Raw genomic sequence first — 14,571 nt, 5'->3', positions numbered from 1 at the left:
GAGGGACATTGTTAATCTAAGAGAAACCTTTGAGCATCTTGGCTGAAGAACCTTGTTTTGGTTTGCTTCTTTAATTTTCTTGCAACTTGTTTTAAAGCTTAGAGCTGAGGTTTGGCTTCCAGGTAAATTCTTAGCTTTATGGGTACTGTCAATCTCTGCCATATTTTTTTTCCTGGTGACCTTTGGTGAACCAAGACCATGCAAGTCTAGATCCTAAGCTGAACTCCAACAACTCTGCTCTGACCCCAGAGCCTAAATGGAAGAAAGGTCCTGTTCTGTTCAAGCATTCGCATAGCCTGAAGTTCTATGGACTGGTGCTTGTCTTCTTGCTCTGTATGACTGCCAGGGCCTAAAGGTTTGGTCAGAAAAGATGAAAGTTGAAAAATCTTCATCTGTCCATTCAGTTATGATTTGCATTTGCTCTCAGATGCTGGACATCAATGACTTAAGCAACAGTCCCTGTACTAAGTTGCATGCTTCACTGTTGGTACAGGTTACAAAACAAGATGGAACAGCAAGAACAAGAAGTAGTCTTTATGGAGGCTTACAAAGACTCATGGCCCTGTCATTATACAATTGGCGAGTCTTGTTAGCAGTATTTGAGATTAATACAGTGAAGACTTTGCAAATACTTGTTAGATTAGCCTTGACATTGGGCAAATGAGGAGGGAGGGCAGAAAGAGAGGGAGTGGATACTAGGAAAGGCAAAAACACCTTGGAAATGAGAGGAGGAAAGTACTGTAATAGGAGGAACTGTGAGATTTCAAACAAGTAAACAAACAAAACCCCAAAAACAGAAGAAAGGATTAATCAGCAAAGAAGAAAATTGCCTATAATGGCAAAATGGGAGATAGAAGAGCACAGGAAAAGATATCAGTAACTTTCAGGTAATTATCTTCCCCTGTTGGGAATTTTAGAATGACTTTTGAACTGTTGGAGTTACATGTTGGTAACACACCTAGGAATCAAGGTAAGCATCTAACTCTTCATACAAAAAACATTCACAGATTTAAATTGATTTCTGTCTTGCAGATCCACAAAGACTCACCCTGGGCCAGTTGTACATTTAAGTGACAGCCCAAGAGATGAAGGAAAAGTGAGTACAACCAATGGTATAAAGCATTTCATAGGCTTTATTTGCCTTGATAGCTCACTCTTCTTGTGTACTCAGTAATTTTGCCATCTGCTTTCTTTCTATATTTGCAAGGTCACTTTTACTATTTTACAGGTTTTAAGAAACAAATTCTCCTTGTGCAATTTTAATGCGTCAAATTGTGTGATACAAACAACATACTGTTCTTCAAAACCTATAGCCAACCAACATCTTTCCTGATTAAATAAACTTGACTTTGCTTAAGTAAGAATTGACTAAAAGCTGTATCGCGACTTAAGTACTTGGATAAATGTGCTATTATGAAGGCATTATTGTGTGTTTTCAGAAGACAGGAAGTATTTTCTTATACAAGAATAATAAGAAATGTAACCCACATTTGGAACTTGCTACTGTTTGTGAGCAAAGTTGAGAATAGCGAAGAGCTGTCAACAAGTGGAAGCAAAACATACAGAGTTGTGACTGGTAACATCAGGAGGCAAAGTCAGAGTTGGCTTTGTTTGTATGGCAGCTTTTTCAAAATGAATCTTGGTTGCCAGAATAGCAGTTTTTATGAAAGCTTTTTGATTTATGTGTTGTTATTGGATTTTGGAGCATTTTGCTTGTGTGGAAGCGACATCTAATTATCTCATTGGTTTTGATTGCGTTCACCAATTGCATTTTATTGTGCATTTATACAGGACTGCATCTTATAAAATGGTGTATGTATTTGACAGTGTGTCCCACATACAGCTGACAGTTATTGGAAGCTAGCAGCAGTTTGAATTTCTGATACTGATACGAAGCACATTATACTGAAATTAATATGGGTACCTAAAAGAGCACTGATGACTACATCTGAATTTCATTTGCATTATCCATCCTTAGATTTACTCATATTGTAAGGAGGCCTATGTGCAAAAAATGCACTTGCCAGCTAGCCCCTCAACAAGTGAGATTGGATGTCTAAGCTTTTTTGGAAGTATCACAATAGATCATGCAATTTATAATACAGCAAATAAAGTAATTGAACACTATAAAGTGTAGTGATTTAGCCTCAAACCAGAAACCATCAAGAAATGCTATTTAACTATCTATGGCAAAATACCTGATAAAAAAAAAGGTTTATTGATGAGACATAACTCTTGTTTGCTGACTACAACAGAAATTGCTGCTGACCTATCTAAAGCACATGGTGTAGGTAGAAAGGATGTGATACTAAAAGAAAAATGGTCTTGTGCATGAACATCTCTTACAGGAATGTCGTGCACCACAGCCAAAGAGGAGCCTAAAATATTCTTACTTCAACAGAAATAAATTCCATTTTCTTGTAGTAAGAAAATTAGTTAGGCTGCAAGAATATGTGAAAATACAAAAAGCAATTTCCCTCTTCCTGTATTGTTCTTCATTATTTGCTCTTGGCTGTTTCAGTACAAGATACTGCAATAGGTAGACCTTTTGTTTAATATAGCAGAGTTGTTCTTAGGTGATAGAGCTGTTTCAATATAATACTACATATTCTGCTTAGCTCTTCAGGTTCTAGTCAACTAAAGAGCACCAAGTGGTGTTAGTGGGAGAAATTAGACTCCCCGTATCACTTCATGAGCTGCATTAGATAAAAATGTTTTTTACATATGCTTTAGGACTTAAAGAATGGGTACAAATCAATCATCATCATACAGATATTGTTGTACCCTACAAATATGAGGATATACCTTGCAAGGGTCCAGTGGTATATCCTTCCTGGTGTATCACAAAGTTGTTTACAGATCTGGGTATGTTTCGCTGAAGTAGGTAGCATTTTCCTGTGGGCAGTGAGTTGTTGAGTTCTAAACCAGACAAACCTTTCCAAATGTAAGACAATTCTAAGATCTCTTTTTGAAAGCCTGAGGAATTTGTGTGCTGTCTGTATATTCGTCTTTTTAAAATACTTAAAATTGCTAACATTTCCAGTTTCTATCAGTGACCCATGACCACTTTGTCTGCAGCAAAACACTGGATATCATTCCAGAAGACTTGCCATTCACATTTTTTCCGGAGTGCCCTCCAGGCAAACTGTCAAAGCAGACTTTGGAGACAGTCTCTTTTATGAATCTAGTAAACCATGGCTGGAAGACAGACAACAAAGAGATTTTGGGCATTTAATGGGGCACTGAAGAACACTTTGGGGTCCTAGTGATTAAGTTAATGAAATATAACTATGCCTGCCAAATCAATGGGTAAGGGCACATTAAGAACAGACTGAAGTGCACATCCAATTTTAAGTGGCACATCTGTAGCAAACATGATTTCTCTTGCTGACACAGGAGAAGACATTAACTCCAGTGATCTGCAGTTTCCCAGCAAGTGAAGAAAACTTAATAGGAAGCAGTTTAATGTTATTAACTATTAGCTGGTGGACTAAACTTTCTATCTCTGAGCCTGTGTTCTGAGATGTAATAACACCTAATACAGTGTATTTGGAAGGCTTGGGGTTTTTTTTCTCTCAGCTGTTTTGTGCTACCAGGACAAGGAAGGGGCTGGCTGGCATGTACTGAGATGCAATTAGTTCACTGTAAAAGAGAAGTCTCCCTAAAACTCCATCATCAAAAGCATTTCAGGAAGCAGGATTTAAGGCAAAATGCAGAACGGCTCCATGAGACAAGGAAGATCTTGCCAGAGCTCCTCCCTCCTTCAATTTCTGTTCAGCTTTCTGCATATTTCTTGGCCTAATTAAGCATAAGTAATTAAACAAGGTGCCAGGAACCACCAGCTGAAGAGAAATCTTTGGGTTGTTTCCTTCTTTGACTCTTTTTACACATATTTACATATATTTTTATTCTTTGTTTTCCTCTCCAACTGTGTTCATGAATGTTTTATTTTTTTACTTCTGTTACAAACATAAAGGTTGTCTTACAGATCTCTCAGGTGCTCACCATAGCCAAGAGGAGTGTGAATGTTTGAGTTTCTTATGGTTCAGACAGGTCAGAATTTGGATCATCAGAAACATACTGGCAATGAGACTAATCACAGTTATCCAGTACTAGTAGTTAGGCAGCATGGCTACCATCAGAGCAAAGAGAAAGAGAGGCACAGCTATGCAGCAAATCACAGCATCACAGAATGGTTTGGGTTGGAAAGGACCTTAAGATTATCCAGTTCCAGCCCCCTGCCTCAAGCAAAGACACCTCACACTAGACCATGTCGCCCAAGGCTCTGTCCAACCTGGCCTTGAACACTGCCAGGGGTGGAGCATTCATGGCTTCCTTTTCCAGTGCCTCACCACCCTCACAGGGAAGAACTTTTGCCTTATATCTAACCTAAACTTCCCCTCTTTCAGTTTAAACCCATTCCTCATTGTACTGTCTCTACAGTCCCTAATGAAGAGACCCTCTCTGGCATCCCTGTAGTCCCCCTTCTTCCCTGAAATCACAGGACTTTGTGTCTTGCAGTTCTGTAATGCTGTTGTGCATTAAGCATTTCAGTAATACATCACATGAAGTGCAGTCTCTAACAGGAGGTATTTAACCTTTTAGGAATCACCTGTAATGTGATATCTTTGCAAAAGAGAGTGATAAAAAGCCCTGCTTTACCAGGGAGAAAAGCTTGTTAAGGTACAGGGTCACAGACTAAATGACTTTCTGTTCTTTTGGTTTCCTGAATATATTTGTACGAAAGCTGAGGTGAAAAGAATGCTGGTAGATAGGAACTGAGCTCAACTGGTTTGGTACCCAGCTGTATTGTACTAGTGCAAGTGTCTGTTATGGTGACAGTAAGGAAGGCACTCAGATTCCATGACATATTGATTAAAATACTGTTTTTTGAAATTATAGAAAAAAGATGATGGGAACCCAAAGTTGTGTAGCATTGGATGAACCTTTTATAAGGGCACAACACACTGCGCTGGTCCCATGTGTGAGGAGTTTGCCAGCATTTTGATCTTTGGAGAGCTCAAAAGATAAAAGGTTTTTTAATATCTGTTTCTACTATAAAGAAAAAGGGTGTCCACATGAGACATACTGCTTTGTATTAAGATAAAGGCAAAGACACAAGAGTACTGTAATTGCCCTTATCAAGTGGGGGCTGCCTACAGGCTTCTTTAGAATTAGCCAGTTAAGTTTATCTTGTGGCCAAGGAATATGTACAGCACAAAGTAGCACAGAACAGGCCTCACCTACTCAGGTTAACTGCTATGTAAATCACTAGCTCTTGCATAAAATAAGTCTTCCATTTAGGATCACTTCACTAACAGTGAAAGCACTCACAGTCAGACACTTCTTTGTTCACTCTCAGTGGCAATCTATTATCTCAGATTACCATATGGCATCCTGATACAAGTGCTATCCAGTTAGTTGCATGCTTTCTGAACAGGATGACTTTCCATATTTACTCTGCTCCAGGATCCCATATGAACCCATCCAGAGCAAAAATGATAAATACTGTGGAATTTCTCCAGGACAGTTTGAATTTTTCTCAGGAGCAGAATTCTTAAATAATCAAGTATTTTTCATATTCAGGTATTAAATATAGTAACTGTAAATCATTCCCAAATTGGGTAATGCATCCTCACAAAATTGTTATTCTCCTGTCAATACAAAGAATCACATTTAGTAGGACTGAGAGTATTCCCAGACTCTTTTATAGCAGTATTGATGTATCAGTTATACTTAACTTGGGAACAGTGATATTTTGTTTAGCAGTCCAGCCAAGTTTCATTTTTATGAGTTATGCAAGCTAAAATGGGTGATGGCAAAGATGCTGGTAAGGTTTCACAGAGAGATAATCTTGTCTTTCTTCTGCTCAAATTCTTAATATAGAAACTAAATTCTTGCCTGCGTTCTGTGATTCATGTGTTTATGGATAAAGAACAACTGCAGTTATCACTGACACTTGTATGAAATATTCTATAGCAGAAATGTGTGAGTCTGCCAGTTTGGCCATTCCCAGTCTTCATGTTTGGGATAGATTCTTAGGAAGACAGGCTCTGTGGGGAGCAATTTCCAGGACACCTAAGTAGGCTAGACCTCATGTCTTCCATAAGACTTGAAATTAATTGTGTTCAGATGAAGAGAGCTGAATACCGTGCCAGATCAAGGATTCAGTTCTTTTCAGCAGAGCCAGGGTGAAGGGATTGTGCTCATCCTTTTTTTTTTATCCTGGGCATTGTTTTTCTTCTCTTTTCATAAACCTTCTTCCCCAGTATTTTTTAGGTGTGCATGGTGATGCAACATCCCAGTTCTAGAAGGAAAAACTGGCATGCCAGTTAAATTCTTTTCAGTTTCTAAGAAAGCAAGTAGTTTATTCTCTGCAAGGGGAGGTCTTAAGAATGTTTTTAAGCAATAAAAAGCAGAAACCAAAGGAATGCAAGCAGCTGGATAAGAGTTTAAGCTGGTGACTCTCTGGTTTGAAGTTGTTCAAATGATCCCTTCGGTGTCAGTTTTCCCTCTAACCAGGGGCAAAGAAGGTAAGAGTGGACAGGAACATGCTATGGTCTTATTTTCTTAGTAAATGTATGTTTGTGAAGTCTACCCAGACACATCATCTTGCAGAGAAGTTAACTTGTCAAGAATGAGAATTTCTATTGAAAGGTAATTTGAAAGCAGGGTGTTACAAAAAGAGCAAGTTACAGTCCTGCACATCAGCTTGGCATTTCTTTATATAGTGCTTATTTGTTTTCTTTAAAATCTCTTAAACCCATGAAGTTCTTCAGCATTTGTTAATACCTTTTGAATCAGAAGCTATAACTATGTTTGTTTCTCTCCTCCAGCTATTGATAGGCTATGAAAATGGGACTATCGTATTCTGGGACTTACGATCTAAAAGAGCTGATTTAAGAGCTTATTATGATGAGGTAAGCAATTTCCATTAATTCAGAAAAGCTGTTACTCGGCAGTTTTCTGTGTGTTGTGTCAAGCAGTTGAATATTTATCTGAAGGCATTGCTTGTTTTGGAAATACTGTTTGTGCTGTGCTTTTGCCAGTAGAAATCAAAACCTGAAATCTCTACTTCTAATGCATTAGCTATTGTGAGTGTGTTCTATGGCATAGTCTCTTCCCCTTGATTCTGGCTAGTTCATCAGTTTCTGTATGGAGATCTGTTGGACAGAGTGTAGTAATGAGCTGACCTGAGATATAGTTACATTAGGAATTATATAATTATCAGTAGTTTACTAGAACATTAATGACAGTGAAAGGCAAATTACTTTGTAGGGCTGTTGGTATTGCCTGGTACTGAAGGTGTGAATAAAAGGTTTCCAAAATTACATTCTGATAGTTTTACCAGACAGTGGTCTCTTGCCATTTGTATGCAGGTTATATCAGTCATGGACCCTGTTCTTGTGTCGATAAACAGGCTGCTTCAGAAAAGGATATCTACTTAGTTATTATCATTTTAGTACTAGCCCTGGGGAAAAACATGCTTTGTTCTTCCAGCCCTTCTGTGAACTTCACACATAGATGAATGAATATTTCCAGCTGAGGCTAGAAAAGGACATTTTCTTTAAAGTGAGCCAGGCAGTAATTGGCTTCCTGTAGTTCCCTTCTTCATCTTGCTGCCTTATTGCATGTACAAAGTATACACATTTATTTTCACACTAAGAAGTCATCAGAACATATTTGAGTCCTGCACTCTTTCAGGACCATTTTCACAGACCCATTAACACTACACTGAGCTTCAAGGTCATGATTCTGAGCATCCACCTAGCAAATGTTCTAAAGGATAGGGTTATTCAGAGTTTAAACAGGCCAGCATTTAAGCCTCAAGATATCCCCACTAAATTGCCTCAAAGTGACAGTCCACCTCCGCATCCACTTGTGAAATTGCACCTGTGCTATTATTTAAGGCAGGACAACTTTTTCATTTCATAGGTCTCCTGCAGAGGGGAATCTGTTCACTCATTTTCCTCTCTCCGTGATCAGAATGAGACTTACATAAAACAGGATCTTCATAATATTGATTTTTTTTTGGGGGGGGGTGGGTGAACATTTCTCTGTACAATTCAGTTGTTCCACAGTTTTCGGTACTGTCCTCAGGAACAGTTTTTGGTGTTTTTATCAGTCATGTGCTTTCCTCCTCAGTGGTTACTCGCTGTGTCATTATTCCGCTTTGTGCAACTTGTGATGGCTTGCTGTGGTCTACTGAAACGGTTGCAAGATTCTTATTTTGTCTTTAAAAGGGTTGTGTGACTAGCCATTGTGCTTTATCCCAGACTTCCAGGCTCCAGATTGGTAATGTTCCAGATCTGCTAAGGTTCCCCTAGGGAACCCCTAAAAGGGCTCCTTTTTAAATCCTGGGTTACATGGCTTTTGAGAGTCACAAATCATTAGGTTGGCATGTGCCACTTGGTATGTGGCACAAACCCAAGTTTTCAAACCTAAGCTTCTTCTTACAGATTGGTCACCGAAGGTTGCAGTCCAGAAAATATTGTTCCTGTTCCCCTTCCCTTTTCTATCTGGACTGATGCAAGGTCTCTGTGCTTCATGACAGCTGTCTGATCTTCCAGTATCATTGTTGTGGCACTGAGCTAGCAAGTTGCAATTACTGGGTATCTGCAAGGTCTCAGATAAGATATTATAAATGTTTTGTACTTTCATTGAATAGCAAAGTGCCTCTATGAATGGGGTCTGAGCAAAATTAATCCAGCTGCATTTCTCTAATTGTCATTATGCTTTCTTTAGCACCGGTTTTAATACTAATGCGGTTGCCCTATTTCATGGTGAAAGAATTGCAAATCTCCTCTTACCTCTCTGCTTTCTCTTCTGGCATCTTTAAGGATAGTCTGATGGCACAATCTTTTTGTGGCTTATCAGTGGAGCAGATACTTCTGCTTAGTATCAGAAATTCCCCTGGCACCAGGTTTCTCTGTTAACACTTGGTGTCTACTTTGAGAAACAGCTAATTTTCTTGTCTTTGATGGACTGTCAGTGCTCATCACTGAGGCAAGTTCTTTATTCTCTGTAGTCTTCAGATAATTGACCATCTTGGTAATATCACTCAAACTAAATGTCAGCACCCTAAAGATTCCATCCAAATACTCATCCTTTCACAGGATCAAGTCATAACTGGATTTCTCCTCTGTTACCCTTGACAGCATTGGACTTCAGTCTCCCCAGACCAGCTGTTGAGAAGGAGGCCTTCTGTTGTTATTTAGGTCTGCTGTTGTTACTTAGGTCTGTTGAACCTGTCACTGTGCAGCACAGAAACAAGAGCTTACAGCAGATACTTTTGGACACAGAAATGGAAAGGAGTCTGGTTACTGTCTATCTACAAATCTTGCCTATCCTTTCCAGGCTGCATGTTACTGTCATACTAGTGTGATGCTCTGCATCACTTAAAGCTTGCATACTTCAGTGCAAGACACATTGCGGGCACCTCCTCAGATTATGGGTAATCTTAAGACAGAGAGGGGAATTGTTTCCTACAGTATTAGCAGGATCTTTCCAATATTTGCAGACATGCCTTTCGCTATCCTTGTCATCCAGATTAATGTCATGGACACATTGCTTCTAGAATAAACAGCTTACTCAGACAACCTAATAGCTCATAAGTGTTGGAGCTGAAGACTCTGCCCCTGTTCACAGACCTGCAATTATAGCTTTTGCAGCTGCACTCCTTACTTCATGCCTTGAAGGCTAGGAACCTTTAGTAGATAAAATATATCTGCTCATTTCAAATGAGAGAGCTTCTCACCAAGGACAAAAAAGGCTGTACAAGTTACATCATCTGCAACTTTTTTGCTTGGTGTTCTTGTAAGCCTGTATCTGTCCTTTAAAGCTTATCCCTGATACTTGTGGTTTACTCACTGGAGCTAAAAGTAGCTGTGTCTCTCTTTTAGCCCTGCTGATACCAGTTAGAGCCTGCCTCAGTTCATCAGTTCCTGACACAAGGAATTTCTGTGTTTTCTTCCCTACTGTGTCAAAGCTTCTCTAGAGACTAAACTGCTCTCGCTTGTGAAACACCTGGTCCCAGAGCTTGAACCTGCTGCTGAGGAATCTTGTGTCTGTTCAAGATGTCACCTGCAAGTTTGTTTCTTTGTATGATGATGGTCATTTTCTCAGTGGTGATATGTATGACATACCGAGAACTGTTCAATCGATGCTCTCTATGCTGCCCTCTGTAAAAGGCAGCAAGCCTCCTTGCAAGCCCCTTTCTGAATTCCTGCAAAAGTTTATTTTGATCAATTGGCATAAAATAGAATACATAAACAAGGCAGATCCTTGAAGGATTCTCAAGTTATTATTGATAGTTGGCAGATCCCAAAAAACAGCCGTCTTCATATACAGGCTGTTTAAAAGTTTGACAGTTTGTGTCAATGTGCAGTCAGAGCTTCCTGAAGCATAGTCATCATCTTTCATTAGAACACATCTCCAAAATGAAGCCGCAGAGTTTGTAAACTAATATTTGCCAAATGACATCCGCCTACCTTTATCAGGAGCTATGCCATTATGGAAGTATCAAATTGGGTGTAGCTCTTGTTATGGTCTGTAATGAGTACTACTAACATGAAGGATTCTTAAGATTCAAGCAGTACAATGAGATGAGTATGGTGCTTTTTCAAGAGATAGTTAAAAATGGTCTTAGAGTTCCCATGAGCTCTTTTCAGTGGAGGAGGTTTGTGGTTGGGAAGGAACTGAAATGGTGTTGGGCATGATTAATTTTAGTACATGCTGAGTATGAGAGAAGATGGAATACATGTGCAACCACTGTGGGTATTGCAGAAGGAGAAATGTACCCAATCTGGAGTGATATGCTTTATGTGCATACACTGTGTGAACATTCACATGAGTCACCCACCATGATGAACTCCTGTTCTAAGAAAATAACTGCTCCTTTTCTGTGTGTATGCTGAAGAAGTGGATTAGAATGCTAGACACATTCTAGCAGAGAGAAAACCACCTTTCAGTATTAGTCGTGACTCCCAGCTGAGACCTCCAAAAGCCATTCCAAGTATTTCTTGCCTGTTTCAGGGTAAAGTCTAACAGGTGAGATGAGCTGCTGCTATGCCAACTGTCTGTGACAGGAGCATCCCACCTCAGCTCCACTCAGCAGGAGGTTTATGCTGGCAGGTGGTACCAAGTAGCTGAGAGGCAGCTTAACAAGCAGCTTGGTATAATTTTCAGCTACTAGTTACTAGCTCCTGCTCAGACACAGTTAGCGACTGTAACCATGTGAAATGTTTCTATGTGTGATAACACATCAAAAGCAGATTCAAATTTGGCATGGGAGCAAGCATGAATAAGCTCATGTCAGGATTAATTTGTGTGAGGAGAGACAGTGTAAGTGAAGCAGCGCTCCCCACAGATCTAAGGTTTGTACTACCTGGGGACAGTGGGCCCTGTATGAAGCATCTTTCTGCATTGGCTTTTGCTGCTTCAGTTATAGTTTTGTATCTTCTGGATCTGTAGGAGGAATTGCGTGTCAAGCCCCCTTTGGAAGGCAGAAGTTTGAGTGACACCCATTATGTCACTCAAAGATAAATATTTAGAGTGTACTTTGCTCAGCTCTGTTTGTTGAGTTTGGCATGACTAGCTTCCTAGTGCATTAGCAAAGTATTCATACACAAGGGATGTCAGATTTCCATTAAAACATCTGGGTCATCTTAATGCAAATGCTCATTTGTGCTGTCCAGCCTCAGCAGATGAGCAAAGTTATTGGTAAAGGGTCTCGGCTTCTTCATTGATGTATTCTGATATTCCCTCCAGATCATGAGTTGTTACCAACCATAACAATCAATATACTGATTAAAAGAGAAGATCAACAGGGAGTTCTGAATAGTGAGCAGGAGCACTTAGGTTTATTTCTTGTCAGCTTAAGCAAAATTGATATGAACAGCTCCAGTGCTGACTTATGAATACCCAGGCATGATTTTAAAGTGATTAGAATAAATCAGGTAAATGCCCATATGCAATTGTAAGTGCATGCAATGCCTTAGCATTTACTGGCTTGCAAAAAAAAAAATGGAAATATATTAAACTGCATTCAAAAATAGGTCTCTTATTTACATTTACATACAAATATATTATGGGTTTTGCTATTTGGCAGCTAACATCTCTGGAAGGGAAATGGATTCAAGGGAAAATCCTGTCAGTTTGTGCTTCTGAGGGGAATGTGTGAGAAACTGTGGTATACAATGAACCAATACTTTGTTTTGACAGAAGAGGGCTTTACATTTCTGTCACCACATGCCCTTGTTTTGTTAGTTTCCAGCACATACCAGTGAAAAGGAAGGACTTGCACCATTATCCTTTCAGCTAGTCTGATGTAATTATGGATATTTCCAGTCAGTTCCACTAATTATGCACAAAATGAATTTTTGAAGTGTTGCTTTTTGGCATAGATAACATTCAGCATGTGGTACTTACATTGAGTACATTGGAGTGTGATATCCCTCTTCTCTGAAGCACTATCTGTTCCAGAAGTATCTTACATCATTGTTTTGGTAATTTCCTATATGAATTAAATAATCCTGGTCTCTCTAGTGGTTTTGGGTTTATATTCAACATCCTAGATTTCTGTGTATCTGCTCTGAAACTTAGGGGGAAGAAGGCGGAAATATTCAAGACCAGAGTACTGTTTCTACAGTCATGTGGGGAAGACTGCATGTGTTGCATGTTACCTGTAAAACTTGTTGCACAGTTTCCTGTACATTTGCCAACTGAAATGAGATCAGACATACTACTACTGCAGTGTATGTCCCTTGTTCTTATAATTTTCCCTTAACAGCCTGTTCCTTCAAGTTTGCTCTGATTCAGTACAGGCTTTCTTCCGTTCTTGTGTCATGTTAGCATTTATAATTAATTGTTTTGCTTGACTAGCAGTAGGTTGCAGCCACTGTTTACTAAAACATGCTGGTACTGGACTTTAGACAAACAAGACCTGCCCAAGTGTTGATATACCATTAGATTAACGTAATCCAAAGTCATATGTTAAAATACCATTAGTGGAAATACTGTATTTCATTTCAGTCTCAAGTTCTTCTTTCATTTCTGTAGGCTATTCATTCTGTTGCTTGGCATCATGAAGGAAAGCAGTTCATGTGCAGTCACTCTGATGGCAGCTTGACCCTATGGAATCTGAAAAGTCCTAACAGACCATTCCAGACCACAATTCCACATGGTAATTTTGATAGTTAAAATGTATAACTAAGAAACAATACAATATTCTCCATGCTGTTTGCCAGTAACTGTGTTTATTTCATTTTTTATTGAAGCCTAGATCCAGAGTTGCTTCTTGCATAAGTATTTTAATTTGCAAAGCAGCTTCAAAATATAAAAGTCAGAGAAGAGTTTTGATCAAACTTTGTTTTAATTGTTGTCACAAATACCTCTTACTGGATAATATTGCTTGAAAGTCTTCTTTTATCCAATTCCTCTTAAGAGCCTACCACTGGTCTTTGGGGTTTGCTGGGCAATGGGATTGTCACATTCCTTTCTTTTATATTTTGTACTTACATACTTGTATGTGCAATTTTCATAAGTAGTAATACATTTTGTACCAGGCACTGGGTGGCTTGTTAGAGAGATGGTACAAGGCTTCCCAAGTCATTGCAAAGAAGAATTTAAAGGAGTCGTATTTAGAAATGGCTGTGTCTTTTATGGCTGGGATTTTATATATCAGTGCTTTCTATAAATGAGGTTAAAAGGTATTGAATCTATTGCAAATGAGTACATTACCAAGAAGCCAGACTTGGGGAGAGAGAGGAAGAAAAAGAAAGCAAGGTCTATGTAACCCAGGAAAGTTTTAACATTTTCTTGAATTCCTAATTCCTTTTATCCTTTTTAGCTGTAAAATTGTACTTTATGTCAGAAGGGATCTCTCAGAGGTCCCCCAGCTGAAAACAAGCCTGATTAGATCCATTAGCTCAGGGAAGTGTCCAGTTGACGCTGGATACTTGAAGACTTCTAATGACAAATTGTCTCTGGGAAACATCTTCTACCGTTTAGTGACTCTCATGGTACAAATGCTAACATCAAAGGAGATTTTTCCAGTTCACAACTTGAGTCCTTTGCCTTCTGTCATGTCACTGTGCACCTCTGGGAACAGTCTGGCTCCATCTACGCTTTATCCTTCAGTCAGGTTGTTGTTGAAGACAAGTACAGACTTTCCAAACTAAACAAACAAACAAACAAAAACCAAACTAAATTGTTGGGGTTTTGGCTTACAAGTGACTTTTCTCTTGATGAGAAGTACTGAGCCATAATTAACAAAGTACCCATGAATCTCAATTGTACGTATCACTCAACGAATTACACTCCAGAGAATGCAACATTTCCTCAACAAAAGGAATTGTGTCAATCCAAGAGTGGCTTAGGAAAAAAAATAAGGTGTTTATGCTCATAATGTGCTCAGAAAAAAACATGTGCATTTGGTGTAATTCATTAATTATTAGTTCAGTGTCATCCTCAGTAATCTGCATGGGGTTTAGATGTCTCTGAAATGAGGTCTGTGGCAGTAAAACCAAAAAAGTCATAACAAATATAATTAACTTAGACAAATGCATACTT

General features: G+C 39.0%; 1 protein-coding gene across 2 annotated transcripts in view; it reads left to right on the top strand.

Moving 5' to 3' along the window:
* The window catches only part of STXBP5L (syntaxin binding protein 5L), a 184,872-nt gene that overhangs the window by 97,063 nt on the left and 73,238 nt on the right, over positions 1-14,571 (top strand). For both annotated transcript variants that reach the window (XM_013127458.3, XM_005143026.3), the window contains exons 6-8: positions 1,033-1,096; positions 6,837-6,920; positions 13,060-13,183. In XM_013127458.3, coding sequence (XP_012982912.2) covers positions 1,033-1,096; positions 6,837-6,920; positions 13,060-13,183 — 272 coding nt within the window. The remainder of the gene's footprint in view (positions 1-1,032; positions 1,097-6,836; positions 6,921-13,059; positions 13,184-14,571) is intronic.

Source organism: Melopsittacus undulatus, chromosome 2 (genome assembly GCF_012275295.1).
Source record: "Melopsittacus undulatus isolate bMelUnd1 chromosome 2, bMelUnd1.mat.Z, whole genome shotgun sequence".
NCBI classification, from domain to species: Eukaryota; Metazoa; Chordata; class Aves; order Psittaciformes; family Psittaculidae; genus Melopsittacus; species Melopsittacus undulatus.
This window is presented reverse-complemented; position numbering and strand designations above follow the sequence as displayed.